The following is a 19,311-nucleotide window of genomic DNA, read 5'->3' on the forward strand; positions in this document are numbered from 1 at the left end:
TAGTGGGAGATCAGTCAGTCAGTTTATGAAAGCTCTAATGAGGGTGCTGATTGGGGCCTGCTGTTTCTGCAGCCTCTGATGGGGAAGGTGGTAGTCTAGACTTGAGGCTAGCAAAGTGAGCTAGTTAACTGGAAGGTTGCTGGTTTGAAACCCTACACGGGCTGATGAAATTAAGTTGATGACTTGAATGATGACCTCTCTTCTGCAGTGAAGCTGCACAGTTGACCAATAATGGTTCAGCAGTTAGCCTGGCTCCAGACCATAGACACCGCCCACTCACTGAGTGAAGCTTCAGTCTGATAATCGGCCTAGTTCAGAGCATGGTGTTATAAATAATAGAGACGGCACCGGAATACCCCTCCCATCCACTTTGTTGCATATTGTTGCTCACCCAGCACATACTCCCCTTTCCACCCATCTGACTACATCATAGAATTGCATTCATGAACGCACCGGGCCGAAAGTGTGAACGAGCACTCGCAAGTCGTTCGTGCGTGTGCGAGTCATGAACGAGCACCGCCGCTGTCTTATGAGCTCTACCCATACAGTAGGTTCAACGGAGCAATTCCATGACATAGATGGGCCCAGTTCCGATCGAGCTGCTGTTTTCGCCTGCATGTCCGAGCCAGCATGTCCGTTTGGCTTCAATGCTTCCTCTCGGGGGCTGGGGCTTGGTTCACAGTGGTTGTACAGGGCGATTCCTGGGTGTGAATGTTTGTGACTCACGTGTCTTGTGTGTTTAGGGGACAATTTTAGCCATAGGTCCATCAGTGCTGTCACAGTTCTTGGAAAGAAGCTGTTGTTTTCCAGTCTCTTAGTCCATGTTATGTATTCCTTATACATTAACCTCAGATGCTCTCACTATGTACTGTAGAGTAGACTGGGCCTGTTACTTTACTAATTAATAGATACATGTCTGTATTATGCAGGTATATAATTAGTCAACATATGCTATCATTCAGTTAACACTTTAACTGCTTCATTAATTAATATTCAACCCCTCGTGTTTTTCACTAACCTTTGAAGAATCACCCAATGTACGTTGTTCCATTCCACCCACGGGTGCCTTTTAAAATAGCGTGCACGAGTGTCCTAGTGGGACAATAAATCCATGATCGTTCCGTGACACGAAAGGTAGAAAAACAGAGGCATTTGTATTGCGCCGCGTCGTCCCATAGAAACCCATTGTATGGGGATGTTCCATCGGCCCCCACCAGCACGGGGACGTGTCACAAAGAACCCGCAGAAATCGAATGATGTCCTCGTGAGTTATCAAAAGCGCCCTCCAGGCTCGATAAAACAAAACCCGGGAAAGCCGTGTTTAGCCGGAAAAGACTCAATCAATTACCTCAGGAAACTTGGGTTTAGCAGTCTGTTAATGTGTATTTGGAGATATGTTTTGCCAAAGGGACTTTTGTTGTGGCAGATTTTATTTGTCAAGCTTGGGAAAGAAGACAGAGTACTCTGTATAAATCTGAGTTGTAATGTAATGAATTATGTCAGGGGTTCTCAGCGTTTTTGGCCGGGGACCCCCAGAAATGCTTTGGCCGTGTCTCGTGACCCCCGCCCCCCCTCCCCACCCCCAATACAAATTGACCGCTACAATAACCATAATAGTGAAAATACATCATGAATAAATACTGAAACCAGATATAATCATTAAGGAAAGTTTATGCATGTACTATGTGTACTATGTAAACTCTTCATTTCTCTTTTCCAGCCATTCAGTTGCTATTTTATTTTATTTTTGTCATTTGGGGACCCCCACAGGTTGAGAACCCCTGAATGATGTAATGTAAACATGCTGTAAATGCAATTGTGAAACGGTGTCTTATAAACCCATGAGGGTTGGGCACATTGTGTGCAGGACACGGAAATAAATAAACAATCTCAATCAATCAAGCATAATATTTGAGAAATTGCAGCCCGTCAGAATATTTTCCATGTACTGTACATTACTATATATTGCTCTCCTTTGTGCCTCCCACTCTCACTTAATAACTCTCCCTCCCTCTGTCGGCCTCCATCCTTACCTCTCTTCCACCCTCGTCCCTCCTTCCCATTACTCTCCTTCAGCCCACAGCGCCTGTCATTCTAGACTTCATGACCATGATGGCCATCTGTCATACCGCCGTCCCTGAGCACACTGGGGACACACTCACCTACCAAGCGGCATCTCCAGGTATAGCACACTTTTTTAACCCTATACTTTGTTGATACTGGGTCACCTCCCTTTTCCCCTTTACTCCAAATCTCTTCGCTGAAAATAACCATGAAAATGACTCTTTGCCGGCTTTTCCTTTTTTTTGCTGAATGTTCGTCTTATTTTGCAGAATGTTACCCTGTTATGACATGCCCAGAATTGGGATGCTAGGGTTCATGTTGGTTAATCAAGTTTATTTGGGTGGGGGGGGGGGGGGGGTAACACAGATCTCCGTCTGGAATCAAACCGGGGATGTTGCATGTACGTTCGGTGCATGCATCAAGTCACCTACCGGCACACGTCAGACTACTATAATTCTTTATAATGAGGAAGAGGGCAGTTTAGTCACTTTAGTGGAGTGGAGTCACAACTGTGGAGGAGGCTCTGGTGGGATTTGATCATGTGCTATCATCATTTACGTCGGCCCAAGGACACGGGCAAATTCACAATACATTTTATAAGAAATTGTCAATGAGACAGGCAGTGAACTCTGTGTGCTATAGCGATTGATAACTGAGCGGGGGCATTTGGGTAATTGGTAAAAATGTTTTTTTCCCCTACACTATGATTCTTTTCTTCTCCACACTACCGGTAGGCTATTTATGTCTCCGCAGTCCGCAAGCCCGAATTCATGGAGATTAGGGAAGAACTTCGCAAAATGTTCCTACGTTTGCGAGTGGCCCTTTTTGAAATGAATAGACTGTAGTTGTAAGGCATCGGTAGACACATTAAATGAATAGACTCTAGTTGTAAGGTATCGGTAGACACATTGCTATCCCAAGGGATTGAATTGGTGGCCTTCCAATTACAGGAGGACAGTCGGATCACAACATCAGATGGCTATTTTTGAGACCATTATTCCCAATGAAGGTTACTGCAGTGACTATAGGATATTTCGGGATATTTCTTGCTGTGATTATTCTCGGCTACAGAAGCCTCAATAAGCTCATAATAATATCATTATATCAATGCTGTTCTCTCTATTTTTACTTTGCATATCAACCACCTTGACTGGATCAAAAATCATGCTGATGCATCTTCATTTCACATTATTGTTGTTTTGTTCTTTAAACCCTGGAGGGTTTTAAAGACAAGGGTTTATTTCAGCCTGAGTACTGGTATGGTATTTTGGAGCTGAGTGGTGGAGAAGAGATTCTTGGCTAAGTGAAGTGGATTTTATTGTCTTACCCTTCAGGCTTCGAACACAAAATGTGATATAAAATTTGAATCCAAGGTCTTTTAGTGCCCTAATGGCGAACTCTGGTGTGCACTAGGACGAGATGGCACATGTTTGCCTTAAGGGCCTTGCAAACGGGGAGCGATAAAACACGCCTATAGTTCATTTTCAATGTTTTTGTGCAAGCAAGCATATTTACGTGAGCGCGGTCCCGTGAATTTGTTGTGCGCGTGCTCGTTAAGTGCACACGACCGCGACTCACCAGACCTGGATTCTGTTTAGCTTTTTTTTTTACCCTTGCGTTGTTGCGCCCCTCTTCAACAGACCTGGAGGAGACCTGTGTTGATCCAGGCAACAACGCCTGCGTTCCTCGCTTCACGTTTGCAAGGCCCTTTAGAGTAAAACAAATCTATGGCATAAAGTTAAAAAAATAAAAAGTTTTGATTTGCTTTCCTTGTGGTTAAAAACATGCCCTGGCTGATACAAAGCCTGTACAAAATATGAATGTGGGTCTTAACATATCACATGTATGGCCCATGTTGCATAGAAAGCTGTGACGTGTGTTTGTTTGTTTGTTTGATAGATGAAGGAGCACTAGTGAGAGCAGCGCAGAGCCTGGGCTTTGTGTTCTCTGGCAGAACCCCAGACACCGTCATCATGGAATCGGTAAGAACGTCATCATCATGAGCACCATGCAGGCTCTTCCTATTATTAAAAGTAATATACAATGCATTAATTACAAATGGATTGTATTATGAACCTAGAGCGTATTTATATCGGCCACATGAGGTCTTACGTCGTCATTAGTGCACTAAACAAACGTTAAAGTCCATAGACTTTGCACGGAGCAATCCTCCATGATAAGAAAAACGAATGTATACCGGTATATCATAGTTGGTACATACTAGTTATTTACTATACTATCATTTTGATTTTCATCAACGAACAAATTATATTGTTTGAATATAATAACTATTCATGATAAAGTTAAGGCGTGCGTGCGTGCGTGCGTGCGTGCGTGCGTGCGTGCGTGCGTGCGTGCGTGTGTGCGTGTGTGTGCGCGTGTGTGTGTGTGTGTGTGTGTGTGTGTGTTCTCCAGATGAAAGGTCACCTCAGTATGTCGTTCCTTTAATGAGCTAACCTGATGACTACAGGCAGAGACACTGAGGCCAAACTTGTTCTCTGATTTTAGTCCCTTGAGAACATCTTGTCTTTAAGTTCTTTAACCTTTATTAGCCTTCTAAGGCCCTCAGCATCTACTCAATCTGCCCAACTTGTACCTGGCGCTTTCCACAATTAGGGAGTAAAATTGAATCTCTTACCTTATAATTTTGCCACCGTCTGGGCAGCGCTTGTTACTGATAAATACTGTTAAAGCGCAATTAGGCCTGATTGGACAGGGACTGGGGATTGTGGTTTGTGCAGTTAGAGGCAAGATGATATCATGGAAGAAGAGTGAAGCTGACTTCAGTTTCCTGTTGCAGTAACACAGAGTCTCATGTTCTTCTTTTCTTAGCTTGGCTCGGAGCAGAGGTTTGAGCTGCTTCATGTCCTGGAGTTCACAAGGTATTATCTCTCTCTCGATCACTTTATCTAGGTCGAAAATACTCTAAATTCCTTACAGTAAACAATAATTTAAAAAAAGAGATCAAATTTTTCTAATTTGAGGACAATAATTATAGTGGGGTGTCATTTCATGTCATCAGGTGTATACACCTCATATGGTCGATGCACAGAAGACAATAGTATAATTCTTTCTGTATTATTGGCATCAGAACAATAGGATCCAGGTTGAAAATCTGCAACAGATTTACAAAATAAAATCACACCCATCATATATCGTCTCATTCTGGCCAATCACAATTTGCATCCTGACTTTTGCGTCTACAATTTTCTACCCTCACTTTTATCTTCAATGTGCTCAGCCAATCAAATCATCGCTATAAGGTGATCAGCCAATGTGCAGATACCGTGGTGCCGTAAGGTGATCATTATTGTTTTTGTAAAACCTTATTCTATACAAATAGAATGAGATACGTGATGACATGTATTTTTAATTTCAAAAGACGCCTGTTCAAATAGTACAGTGTGTGTGTGATCATTTGCTCAGGTGGCTGTAACAGCTTGGGATGTTCTCTTGCTCCCCCTCTCTCTTTCCCTCTTTCTGTTTCTATCAATTTCTCTTTGTCCCCTTTCTTTATCTCTCTCTCTCTCTCCCTCACTCTTTGATCTGCTCCTCTCTCTCTATCTCTCAGTACTAGGAAGAGGATGTCGGTCATCATGCGCATGCCATCTGGGAAGATCCGCCTCTACTGCAAAGGAGCCGTGAGTGTCTTGTCTCTCTCCATGGCAACGCACGGCGAGCCATCGCCATCATTACCACAGGAGTGTCTGTCGAACGCTTCTCTCTAGTCTCCCCCTCCGCTCCCCTCACTGCCTTCCCTCTTTGAGCTGCTTTCTGCTGTTTTATGGTAGAAATGCCATATGCAAGAAAAGTAACAAAGCCAATCTAGTGCCAAGCCTCTCATCCAAGTCTCTGCTTAGGTGCTGACATTCGAAATAGGAAGGAATATGTTTCTGTCTAAGACCTTTTTTCCCCTTCTTTGCTCTGTATACGAGTAGCCAATCACTAGGACTCTTTATTTTGTTGTTGCTGCTGCAGGACACCGTTGTTTGCGACCGTCTAGCCGACAGCTCCAGGTACAAAGAGATCACACTGAAGCACCTGGAAGCGTTTGCCACCGAGGGTGAGTGGACAAACAACGCCCCCTGTTGGCCAGAAGTTATAACATCCTCTTGTGTTAGTACTGCAGTATGCACACCGTACATTTTCCTTTTCACCTTTTCTCTCCTGGTAAATGTATAATCATCACATCACTCACTGATAGACAGTTGCGTTGGAGGATTCTTTTGTGTCCGTCACTTATACATACACATTAGACATACATTTGAATCATTTTCACGTGTTAAGATGAGAGTAAAGGTACTAGTACTAAGGTAGTAGTAAAGACAATGTGCAGAGAATAACAGGGGGTGGACGCTTTTCAGACAGGGCATTAGTCCGACATTCATCCGCATGCTTGCGGTTATGGTTAGGTTAGGAGATGAGGTGGGTTGGTTATGGTTAGGTTAGGAGATGAGGTGGGTAGTCATTTGTCGGACCAATGACTTGTCTGAACTACATACTGCACCCGAGAATGACTGCATTGTAGGTTGTGTGTGTACCTTTCGTCTGCTCTGTGTTTATACTGCCCCCTAGTGAAACAACAGTAGAAGGGCGTCTTTTTCTGTAGACTAGTGGCACTGTAACTGTACAGCTATCTCAGATCACACTGTTTTCTAAAGATCCAATAGAAAACTCCTTTTTAAGTTTGGATCACTGTTTATTTTAGAATTTGGCATTCTCTGCATATTATTGCATGGAATTCGTGCCGAACCAGCCAACGTTTTAATCTAGCTTGGCTCTCTTAAGACAGATTCACAATTTTAACTACAACCAGAATCGGCAGCATCTCACACGGACCTGGTTTTCATTTGCATGTTTTTGACATGCCAGAGATAGGTAGGGCTTACTAGATCACAGCATGTTGTCATTCTGACCCAGGAATTCAGAGCTCACAACTCACTTGCCAAATATTGCTGCAGGGACTTAGGATGGTTACAATTGACATTGGAAATAAAATATGTAACGCCATCCTCCATTCTTGGTGCTGAGCCAAACTGTTGAAACTTTAAGTGACATTGGACCATCAATCAACACAATCACCATGGATGTAATTATTATACAGGATTGACATTCTACTGTTCTCTCCACCCAGGGCTGCGTACTCTGTGCTATGCCGTGGCAGACATCAGTGAGTCATCCTACCAGCAGTGGTTGGAGCTTCATCACAGGGCCGGCACCTCTCTGCAGAACAGAGCCCTCAAACTGGAGGAGAGCTACGAACTCATAGAGAAGGTTTGTTACGTGTTGTTTGACCTATGATTTACAATTTAGGCATTTAGCAGACGCCCTTAAAAACTCACTCCATGCCACATGACGCCTTATGACGCCTATCCCTTAATCCAGAGTGATGCACAGTAAGCAAGAACAAAAAACATGGTAATGCATCAAATACAAAAAGATATTCATCATGAATGATACATAAGCTAAGAACCTAACAGTGGAATATCTATATAATGAAACTATGCGTATACACTATTTATGCTACAGTATGTCTACATAAAATGCTATAAGTTGAGCCTATGCATATGCCGGTAAGGTCGTCGAGGCTAGAGCAAGTGCTACGGCAAGTGCTACGGGCTAAGATTGAGTCTGAAGAGGTGGGTTTTCAGACTACGGCGGAAGATTTGGGAGTGAGTCTGCTGTTATGATTGCAATGGGAAGTGCATTCCATAGTTTTGGAGCCAGAAGCGAGAAGAGTTTGGGACGTGTGGAGCGTTGTCCCGGTGTTTTTAGCAAATGTACTTTAAACCTCCCCCGCGATCTGAGCGTGCAGGAGGGTCCGATCAGACTTGCAAGATATGGGGGTGCCATACCTTTGGTTGCTTTTAAGGCTAGCATCAGAGTTTTGTATTCTGTGCGAGTGTGTATGGGGGGGGGGGGGGGGGGGGGGAACGTGAGAATTTTGGCTGGTTGAATGAATACCAAGCGAGCTGCAGCATTTTGGATCAATTGGAGAAGTGTGCATGCCGGTAGGCCAGTAAGGAGGGAGGTACAATAGTCAAGTTTTGATATGAGCTGGGCTGACTCCTGGGGAGGAAGGGTCTAATTCGTAGAATGTTATAGAGAGTGTAAAGCTATAGGATTGCGCTGTAATGTGTGCTTTGAATGAGAGCTGACTGTCCAGGACAACACCAACAAGGTTCTTGGCTGTTAGGGAACCGAAGTTACCAGGGCGTTGTCTATGGAAATAATTAACTCCTGCATGGGGCAGGGCTTATCTGGGAAGAAGAGAAGCTCAATGAGTGAGGTTTCCAGTTCGATCCCGGGCAACCCCCAGAGTTGGTGACGAAGTGTCCTTGAGCAAGACTCTGAACCCCTAATTGCTACCCATGTGCAGGTTTTCTCCGCCATCGGTGTCTGAATAATATGTGTGAATGTAATGAATCAGAATCAACTTTGACACGTCACAGTTTTACAAGTCTATGTAAAGCACTTTGGATTAAAGCGCTATATAAATACACCTTTTTTTAGATGGATAGATGGATGGATAAAAAGTTTCCTTGATTGATTGATTACCACTACCACCATCACTTATCCTGGATCTAATCCAGCCTTGTATCGCCAAGAGACATTACAACTTGGAATGCAGTGCAGTCAGCTTGGCAGGCAACATCACAATCTGTTTATTTACCTGCCTTCCCTGCTGCTTTCTCCTAATGTAGGCCCCGGTTATATAAAGAGTCCATTTGAAAGCCTTCAGTTCGTCTGCAACAGGATCCGAACGGCTTCCCTGATTCAAGCTGAAAGCCAAATAGCCTCCTGTGTGATTAATGTGCCCCCCCCCCACCCACCACCACACACACACACGGAAATCTAAATAACTTGGCTGTGTGCGTGAGTGCCCGCATGTGTGTATCTGTGGCTCAAAGTTAGTACTGGGAAGTGTAATCAGTTTCCTCACTTTCCTGTGAGGAACATCTATGTGGAAGCACTAGTCAAACAGCGGCGGCCGCACTCGTAAATCAACCGACCGGCCTGTTCATCCCGCCCCGGCCCTTCAGCGCTGACTGGACCCAAATGGATCCACTCAATCATGAAGTAAACATGAAAGCTTTCACGCAGAGGAGAATGCAACGTTCGCCCTGCCAAGTAAAGCTCAATGAGTGGAGCATGCAACAACACTGCCAGGGTTAAGGGTTCCATTCCCTGGGTTGCTCAACGAGTGCAGGAATGGCACTAATGGCATCGGGGTGTCCATTCTCAGAGGCCACTCAATGGTAAAAAAAAATGTAATGGACATGCATGCTCTTATAGCATGGCTAAGTGCTTGGGTGAAGAGTGTGACTACAGGGTCACACAATGGAATTACAGAGACAAAGAGTTTCTAATACTTAGCTCAACAATAAGACATGTACATTACAAAGTGTGCAATCATTTTTATTTAAATTGTGTTGCCACCCTAATGTACAGTATATTATTAATCATCCATTAATACCTTAAGCTTTTAGATTTAAGTGATAAGATATTATTTTGTAGTGATATTGGCCTCAGTAATAGAAAAGGCTAATGCACCATTGTAAAATGTCCTTGTGTGCAGTAGAGTAGCTGTAGTACTCTTTGTGAACTGTAGGTGGGGTGAAAGATCCTCTGGTCTGTGCACTGACTACTGCAACAATCCAGTCTAATCTAGTGCAACCAACAACACCATCTGTATTGAAGCTGATTAGTGACAAACAAAATGTCTGCCTTGTATCATTATACAAATTACACACAGATCAGGTTTTCCCTGTTTGCATCATTGACTTGTTGTCATGAAATAGCATGTCTTAAAATTGAATGGCCATGAAATGAATGCAATAATATCTACAATAAATGTAAGGAAAACAAAACCTGTTCTGCCAACCCGGTAGTTGGTATCTCAGAACAAGTATCCATAACTAAAGGGCCATCCACACCAAGAATGATAACCATAATGCTAACTATGGTGATAATTGTCTTGGCATCCACATCAGGTAGTAAATAAATAAAGAACGGCCCACCAGAGATTGATAGCCCTGCAACCTGGAAGCTCTCCCTGACACCCCGTTCCAAACCCAGATTAGCAAGCACTAATGAAGTAGCCTGGTTAATAAACCAGACCGAATCAGCCGTTGGCTAAAAGAAAATTGCCTGCCGGCGGATTACGGTCTGGAGAGGCTCAATTGTACGCCCATTTCCTACACCAGAGAAATGGGGCGGCCAATCGGGACACGGTATGCAATATGGGCGGGCTTTGGTACAGTGACTTTCAATGCTTGAGACCTTTGACTGACAGTAGCTCTGACCAATTGCGTCAAAGAGAAAATGTTTCAACCCGCCGCCCTGGAAATGAAATCCAAGCTGAGCCTCGCCAGACTAATATCCCGCGGTCCGTGCGATATTAGTCTGGTTTATTAACCAGGCTACTAATGAAGTACCACCTCAGAAAATATATACCATATAAGTTAACTGATGTTTAAATACAGGAGCATATACCTGGCCCGTTTTGTTCCACTCCTAAGCCAACAATGTTGCTGTTCTGACACAACTCTGTCTGATCACTAATCGGCACAACCGATGATATTTCTAATGTGATTAATACGTTCTCAAATCTTCTATTAACAGCTAGGTGTGCTGTCATGCTCATTTCAGCACGGCTGGAGAGCCTATTTCAACCAATTGCATTCATTCCACTTTTATCTTTTTTTTTTGTGCGATTCCTCTGTGCACCACCAGAGGGTGCACAGAGGAGTAGCAACAGTGGTACTAGTACATTAACATTATATTCCTAGTTTTACAATTACTTCTATGGGTGCATGTGATGGGCAGAGCTGGAAACTGGAGCTTTATTTATCTACTGTATGTATAGAATGTGTACACATACCGTTTTAAACATTTACTGTAAAACTTGTACAGATAGTGTATTTTTTTGTAACCTTTTTATTGGTATTTAGCCCTTTTATTTTTGATCCCCACTATTGAACACTGGTCAAGAGATTCAGAATGTTCAATAGGCGCTGTTACACCTACTGTATGTATCTCTTACTGCCTAATCCTTTTTATGCATAGAATAGAACACACAAAATGTTTATTTACCTCACATAAGACATCTAGTGGCATTTGGCTGGTGGCCTCCTGCGTCAATCCATTAAATCCCCCTCCATCTCAAATCGTTTGTTCCCGGGACACCCAGAAGCAACCATTTGAGTTAAAGAAGTTTGCTTTATAAAATATAAAAAATGTCATCTCAAATCTAAAAGGAGTACTTGAGTACTGACACAGATGCTTTCTCCCGGTTTTATTGTGTTAATGTCTACTTATTGCACAGCCATGATGTCATTAGAATGTTATGGCCGGGTTAAGCAGTGCATATATCTACCCTTTGTCTGGTTCTCTCTGAGTGAGTACACAGCAAGAACATCCTATATTACTGTAATTTAACTCTTATCCGATCTACAAGCGCATAACGCCTCATGCTGTGACGTGTTGTGAGCTTGTAGTTCAGTTGTTTTTCAGCGAAGAGAGATGAGGGGGGGGGGACAGGGGACGGACATTGTAGAGCCCTGGGGGAGCCACGGTCAACAAAGTATATAGGGTTTAAGTGGCTAATACTTGTGTAGCGCTGCAGACATACATGCACCAGAGCTCAGGTCACTGCTCCTCAGGGAGCTCTGACCATGGCTTCTCTGGTCTCTGCTCGCCAGCTGCCTCGTCTCTCTCTCTCTCTCTGTCTCTCTCTCTCTCGCTCTCTCTCTGGGCCTCTGCAGGGCCCTCTGAGACTACGAGCCATTCCAAAGACCCACTGGGCTTCCTGAGAAAACATTTTTGCGTGCGTGCGGGCGGGCGTGCATGTACCTCATCCCTAACAACCACACACACAATCACACAGGCAGCTTCCGGAGAGAAATGCAGTATACCGTACATGTCCGTTTGTCTTTTCCCTAATTCCACTACCAACTCAGACACACATACACAATTACACATGCAATCTGAACCCCCCCCCCCCCCCCCCCTAAAAACCCTGCAGGGTGAAAAACAAGAACAGCTGACAAGGCTAAAACACGCCTGACGCAGTCCTGGTCTCCATATTTCTCTGACACATGACATTGTAAAGCCACTCTCTCATTAAGATCTCCACTTACTTGCTTTTTTTTTTTTTTTTTTCTCTGCTCCCTCCTGTGATATTTTGGAAAACATTTAGCATAGTTCAGGAGGTATATATTTGTGCACATAATGTTTGTTTTTGCAGTTGGCGGCGACATCAGTTTGGCACTGCTGCTTATTTGAAGTTTGAATTGAGGCCACGAGTGAGTGTGTGAGGTAGATCTCTCCACTTACCTTTTTTATGTCTTGTTTCTGTAGAACCTGCAGCTTCTGGGTGCCACGGCTATAGAGGACAAGCTCCAAGATAAAGTTCCGGAGACCATCGAGACCCTGATGAAGGCTGACATCAAAATCTGGATCCTGACGGGAGACAAGCAGGAGACTGCCATCAATATTGGTAAGAGGAGAAGAGGATACTGGTCGATGAGACTTGTTTGCTTGCTGACCCTTTGGTCCAATGTGTATGTAATTTATTCAGGGCAGTTCTGTTCAATTCGAAATTGAAATGAAAGGATTTAGGCTACTAGATACTTGATAACACCACAGGAGCCAGTAAGTACCGGTATGTTCACGGTACACACAAAAATCCTCATAACCTCAACCTGCGGTTGAGGTTATGAGTAGGTCAAACCAGTAATTTGATTACAGGTGTTGTTATTGAAGGTATCAGGTGTTCTCTTCCACCAGGAACGACCCATGGCCATCTCATGGTTGATGCAGAGCGCTTACTGGCTGACATGAAAGCACTCGGCATCCAACCATGAGATGGCCATGGACCGTTCCTGGTGGAAGAAAGCCATATCGAGAATCTAGTCCAACCTAGCGGTGCCTGGAAAGCGGACTTTAAACGGATGATGATGATGATGTGTTATTGAACGTGTCGTTTTATTGTGGTGTTAGAAGTGTTCAAGTTATTGAATTTACAAAAATAGTTATTATAATTATATGGTCACCATTTATTTTCATCACTGTACATTCTTAAAATGTCAACAAAAAGAAATACCGATGTTCTACATAAATTGTGTAAAAGTTTGTACATTTCCTACACTGAGGAACACTAATAATTGGGCACTGCTTTTGGCGCCATAGTGCCAGTGCAATTATGGACGAAATTAAATATGATTTAAAATAGAGAAAATTGCTGATCTACAGTATAAGCTCACAACGCATCGCAATGCGACACAAAAACATTTTTAAAAAAAGTATTAGGAATGAAGAAGTAGCAAACGCATATTGAACGTCCTTTTTCACACTATTTATTTACCTCTGATAGATGGACGCGTTTCGGCCTGATGGGCGTTCCTCAGCATTGAAAGTATAAATATGATATCAATACAGAACTGACCAGCCCTACAGGACATAAATACAGTTACTATAAATACACAATTCCCCTTACATAAAATGGCCGTGGAAATAAACATAAACATTCATGTCAAGTGATGAGATGAGATGTAAGGCCCACATATATTCTCATCCTTTGTCTTGGATTGAATCCTTCCTGACGCTTCATTACCTTCATTACTTTCTCTTCCTACACCTGATATCATCTCAAAGAAAATGCTTACGATAGTTGAGTGACTTGGATACCAAAAAAGAAAAGAGAAAAATCTGATCAACAGCCAGTTGCTGGCATGGTTGTGTGCATAATTCCTGCATCATGACCTTGGCTCCGCCAGAGCGGTTGGTGTTAAAGACCAAAATTGGTGAGCTGCAGGTGAAGTTGGTTTGCGGTGTGGAGCGGTCCATGCCAGATCCCTGACAACCACTCCAGTGCTCTGCACCACAGTCATTCCTCACCCTGTGAGACACACTGCTGACACTGACAGGCCGCTTCTGTCACACTTATCGGGCAGAAACATCTGGCTCAGAATGCCACATGATGTACGAGCACACTGCACTGACATGAAATAAAATAACACACTCAAGGTACACAAACAGGCCCCTCTTACATTTTTGGTGCCCTCTGGGGACTTCAGCCCTGTAGGGGTTATCTTGGAGCAGGAGGAAGCCTGGCATTAGCCCCCCCCCGCCCCCCCCCCCCCACCCTCACACACACACGCAAGCGCGCGCCACCTTGCCCTTCCTTTAAAAAGCCTTTAATAGCCTCTTAGATGTGGTCAGATTAGCTCAAATCTCTAAAAGAAAACGGGATACGACCTTGAAAAACAGGCGGCCTATTAAATGAGCATCTAGAAAAATAGGTATTAAGAAGCACCTCCATTTGTGGCTGCCTACCACTGCGGGCTGGCTGAATCAGCCCTTTGTGCCCGCCATACCCAGATGTGAGAGGGGCTGCTACGAAGCACACGCTCACAGGAAGTCTTTTTACAGGTCCGACGCTTGACTGAGTCGCTCTGTAAAAAGCCCCCTCTCAGTATTGACTTTGTATTTTTTACCATTTTCCTCGCTGAAAGACGATCCCAATTGCCAGAGGTCGTGGCGCACTTTTCGGCACTGACTGGCGAATGGTTGCCCATCACGTTGTTCTGACTGCAGCTTGTGATGACCGGAACTAAGTGAAAACGGTCCGTTCTGGCATGTGATCTTGAGAAGTAAAGATTGTAAGAATGCAATCGTTTTAACTCGTAATCTATTGAAAAGAATAAGCATAATTTAATAAACGGAACTAGACTAAATCCAATTATTACGCTAAACTGAGAGCTTATCTTTAGATGGTCTTGATCCACCGTCCTGACCACATAATCACATAACTCGTGTCTCACTGTCTGCCTACACTCTCTAACCCTGGTTGTTCCGTGCTGTCTGTGGTTTGGAGGGTGCTGCGGTTGATCATGGCAACTCCATGACACCAACCTGGTTGAGCATATCAAATACATTTACTCATGTTATGGTGGATATAAAGATTGGCAAACTCAACTAACAGAGAGACATGCAGTGAGAAATAAAGTTGGATCCGGGGACTTCAGGGCCTTTCAGGGGGCCCCAGCATTATTATTCTTCAGCTATGTGAAAATATCTGATCTATAATCGTGATGCAATGTGTTGTGATGTTGCAGATCTTTAAGAAGCCCAACTAGATCTCTTGGCACATTGACGGCATGCTCTCAGTGCACCATGGGCAAACGGAATGTATTATTTTTGGTACAAAAATCTAACTGGAATAATCACATTTAAAACCATGTTAAAAAAGGGAATTGGTCGTACTCGGTCAAATACTTGGGTTGTATCTTCGAGGGTAATCTGGATGGCAGAATGATGGCCTACAAAGTACTGGAAAAGGTATTGGAACTGAGAGTTGGAGCTGAAAGTAGATTTTTGACTGTAGGCTACTACTTCTATATCACGTGACTACCCAATGGAACAACCTGGTAATTTCTTTCAAATTTACAGTGAATTTGTAGACATCTATGTCTTGAAATGTGTATTTATTTTACATGAGTCGATCATGTGTTTGGGCATGTATTGTTGTGTTTATGAGGCAATGGAAATAAGTCCTGGATTTTATTGCGTTATCCTCCTTTAAGTTTTTACTGTACTGTATGTTAATACTTTTCACACAAACTAAACCAAATTGGGGGTCCCTGGCACAAACTCCTTTAAAATGGGGTCTGTGGGCAAATAAATACACATCACTTTGTGGGTTCTTGTCGACATGAAAATGTTTGAGAACCACTGCAGCACTCTCCTGATCTGCCAAGCCAAACATGACTACCTGACCTGGCTACGCCTGCCTGCCATTCATCATGTCCAGTCTCTGGTCTGTCTACACCCTTCTCCCAACTTCCATTCCAGCCCCCGTTCTGAAAGCCGTAATGCCCACAATATTGTGTGAAAACGATGAGACAGCATAGAGGAAGTATAAAGCCTTATTTATTTTCTGTATGGTCTGCGTCGCTCACCAAATTTAACTCGGACGCATTGCGTGGCATATCTTACTTGAAAATCATTGTCATTTTCAGCGAGTGATATTGTATACGTTTGACTTAAACCAGAATACTTTGGCCGGTTTCGTTCAGTTCCTGCAAGGGTCCACTTCCATGGTTCACTACACACCATCACTGAACCCTGCAATTTGCTCCTTTTAATTGTTGGTCCCCGAGTACCTCAGTGGTTCCTGTGTGACACTAGTATGTCGCTGTTAAAACATTCCCCAACTCCGCCGGGACTGTAGTTGAGTTCCGCCTGATCCAGAAAAAAGGCCAGGAATTCCAGCTTTCCCTGAAGAAGAAAAAAAAAAGGAAAAATAAAAACTGGTCACTGTTAAATGAACTTTAAGGTAAACATGTTAAACCATTCTGACCGGACACCCATTTTGGTGTTAGCATCATGTTATGCTTTACCTATTGAAAAATAGCAGATCTACAAGCTCATATCGCGCCACAGAGTGGCGCGATACGAGCTTGTAGGTCTGCTATTTTTGAAAAATTCGAAGAACGACTGACATTTTTAGAATCTGATCTCAGGTCAGAATGGGTTCATCAGACCAGTGTGTGTCCAGTGGAAACCTCGTATGAATCTGATCTCAGGTCAGAATGGGTTAAACTGTTGGGCAGTGGCACAAATTGACAAGGAGAGTAAGGTTTGCGTGTCTGTGCGGGTGGGGGGGGGGGGGGGGGGGGGGTATATAGGGGCGTGGGTGAGACAATGTTGAGCTGGGAGAGACATTTTCCACACGTGTGGCAAATTTGTGGAAGTTAGTACCTAAGAAAACATTCTGACTGAGCCAGACCTTGACCTGGTCTGGTGTTGAGTTGAGCTCCGGAGGTGAAACCTGCTCATTTCCTTATACAAGATCCCGTGTGTGTGTGCGTGTGTGTGTGTGTGTGTGTGTGTGTGTGTGTGTGTGTGTGTGTGTGTGTGTGTGTGTGTGTGTGTGTGTGTGTGTGTGTGTGTGTGTGTGTGTGTGTGTGTGTGTGTGTGTGTGTGTGTGTGTGTGTGTGTGTGTGTGTGTGTGTGTGTGTGTGTGTGTGTGTGTGTGTGTGTGTGTGTGTGTGTGTGTGTGTGTTATCCCATATCTCAGTTTCACTCGCGTATAAATTGCCACCCATGCTTTCATAGATGTGTGTTTTTCTGGTAAACCCTCTTAAAGAAACTAAAGTCTCATCAAAAACAGAATGGGAATCAATGAAACCCACAAATATCCATGTGGCCATCCACAGATGGGAGTCCTCTCACACTGCAGATGGTATTAGGCTGTGGATTTTGGTCCCGAGTTATTGAGACGTTTCTCTTTGCCTCCTGCGGGAGCATCTACCACCCTGTGAGTGACCCCAAATAGACCGCCAAGATGGACACTCCCCTGGGAGTCATGTTAGGCAAACAGAGGTGTAACTGACCAGTAAAAACAGGATGCTGACAAACCCCGGTAAACCAGGGTCATTAGTCATGTCTCAAGTCATCAGCTCTCTTTGCTGTTGTAGCCTCACATTAGCAGCCACAAAAACATGCTGTCAAAAAGTGGTTTTAGAATACTTATTATTATTATTTTACATTATGTTCCACTTGTGTTAATATTGTGTTGTCCACCTTGATATCTGTTATACATTGCAGAATTTGAATACCAATCTGAAGGTGTGTTCACATTATGAGAGGCGATAATATTCTTGTATCTTTGAGTGATTTTGGTCACTGGGACAAAATTCACCTGTTCACCTGTTGTGACTATTTGCACATGCTGTCACTGCACATAATGCATACTATGAAAACCGTACCGAATTCTAATAACAAAGTTTTAACAGTTGTAGTTGTTAAAATAAGAAAGATTGAGCTGTGCAACCACATGTTCTATTTAATGACTAAAATAGAACTCGATTGTTTAGTAAAGTGGTGACAGCATGACTAAAACACACAAACGCACACTGAGTGTGTGTGATTTTCTCAACCCCGGCTGGATGCTCTCCTACGTGGGACGACCAAGGAGGAGCTTCCGCTAGGAAAGACGAGACATCGGACTAAATAGAACACAGTTTGTTAACTCAAAGACCAACTCAGGAGGGTCTTGTTACTTGCGCAAGCATACTGTATAAACCAGCTTAAAGATGGAGTGACGTGATTTTTTTCCCACCCTAAAACATGGTCATCAGGTATTATAATTATATAAGGAGGAACAATTAACAAAATAAAAGTGTACAGTATTTGTTAAAATTACGTTTTTATGTGAACACGCCCACTCGTTCATGAAGTTTACCTGGTGGGTGGTGATGGGCCGGTGATCCATCTCAACTGAAGCCACACCCACAGTTGTTGTATGATAAAGGGGGAGGGGTTAGGGGAAGGGAGGGTATTGTGATGTCACTACTGTATATCATTGTTTATTTCATTAGCACTTTTGACTGTCAAGGTTTCAGCCTACAGGAAGAAAACCCTAAATACAAAGGCTGTTACCAGGCTGGTAACTAAAACCAATACACTCGTAATGCGTTAGGAACGTGTGACAGCTTTTCGATTTGCTATTTTCACTATTTCTGAAATGCATACGTTTGTGTGGGGGCAGGCCTACATAAATGTGATTACTGTATTTATAAATTACACAGTATTTTGCCGTTGTATTGATTAAATTATCCTTCTTTCACCCTCTTTGTAGGACATTCCTGCAAATTGCTGACCAAGAACATGGGCATGCTTGTAATCAATGAAGACACACTTGATGTAAGTATCGACACCTAACATACCACTTGCCCAAAATCTCTATTTTGGGCAGTAATGGGCACATCATTAACCCATTCTGACCTGAGATCAGATTCATACGAGGTTTCCACTGGACACACACTGGGTCTGATTAACCCATTCTGACCTGAGATCAGATTCTAAAAATGTCAGTCGTTCTTCGATTTTTCAAAAATAGCAGACCTACAAGCTTGTAGCGCGCCACTCGGTGGCGCGCTATGAGCTTGTAGATCTGCTATTTTTCAATAGCTAAAGCATAACATGATGCTAACACCAAAATGGGTTCCCGTTCAGAATGGGTTATTGGATAAAAATGTTATTGTAAAATGTGTATATGTTGTGATCTTGTAGATCGTCTATTTATGGAAAAGACATTTGATGTAGAGGGAGGGGGGGGGGATAGCGGTCCAAACATTTTCTATATAAGAGAGGGGCTTTTATGGGTTATCACGTGCACGCATCCACCTGGGTGACGGCAGACTGCTGGGTGAGTGCTGGCGCTTTGGCATGGGGGGG

At 43.5% G+C, this 19,311-nt stretch overlaps 1 protein-coding gene across 2 annotated transcripts in view; it reads left to right on the forward strand.

Moving 5' to 3' along the window:
- The window catches only part of atp8a1 (ATPase phospholipid transporting 8A1), a 145,183-nt gene that overhangs the window by 69,460 nt on the left and 56,412 nt on the right, over positions 1 to 19,311 (forward strand). For both annotated transcript variants that reach the window (XM_080773825.1, XM_080773826.1), the window contains exons 17-24: positions 2,077 to 2,182; positions 3,964 to 4,046; positions 4,897 to 4,946; positions 5,636 to 5,705; positions 6,043 to 6,127; positions 7,199 to 7,338; positions 12,427 to 12,565; positions 18,713 to 18,777. In XM_080773825.1, coding sequence (XP_080629951.1) covers positions 2,077 to 2,182; positions 3,964 to 4,046; positions 4,897 to 4,946; positions 5,636 to 5,705; positions 6,043 to 6,127; positions 7,199 to 7,338; positions 12,427 to 12,565; positions 18,713 to 18,777 — 738 coding nt within the window. The remainder of the gene's footprint in view (positions 1 to 2,076; positions 2,183 to 3,963; positions 4,047 to 4,896; positions 4,947 to 5,635; positions 5,706 to 6,042; positions 6,128 to 7,198; positions 7,339 to 12,426; positions 12,566 to 18,712; positions 18,778 to 19,311) is intronic.

Source organism: Protomyctophum bolini (assembly GCF_963924005.1).
Source record: "Protomyctophum bolini genome assembly, chromosome: 10".
NCBI classification, from domain to species: domain Eukaryota; kingdom Metazoa; phylum Chordata; class Actinopteri; order Myctophiformes; family Myctophidae; genus Protomyctophum; species Protomyctophum bolini.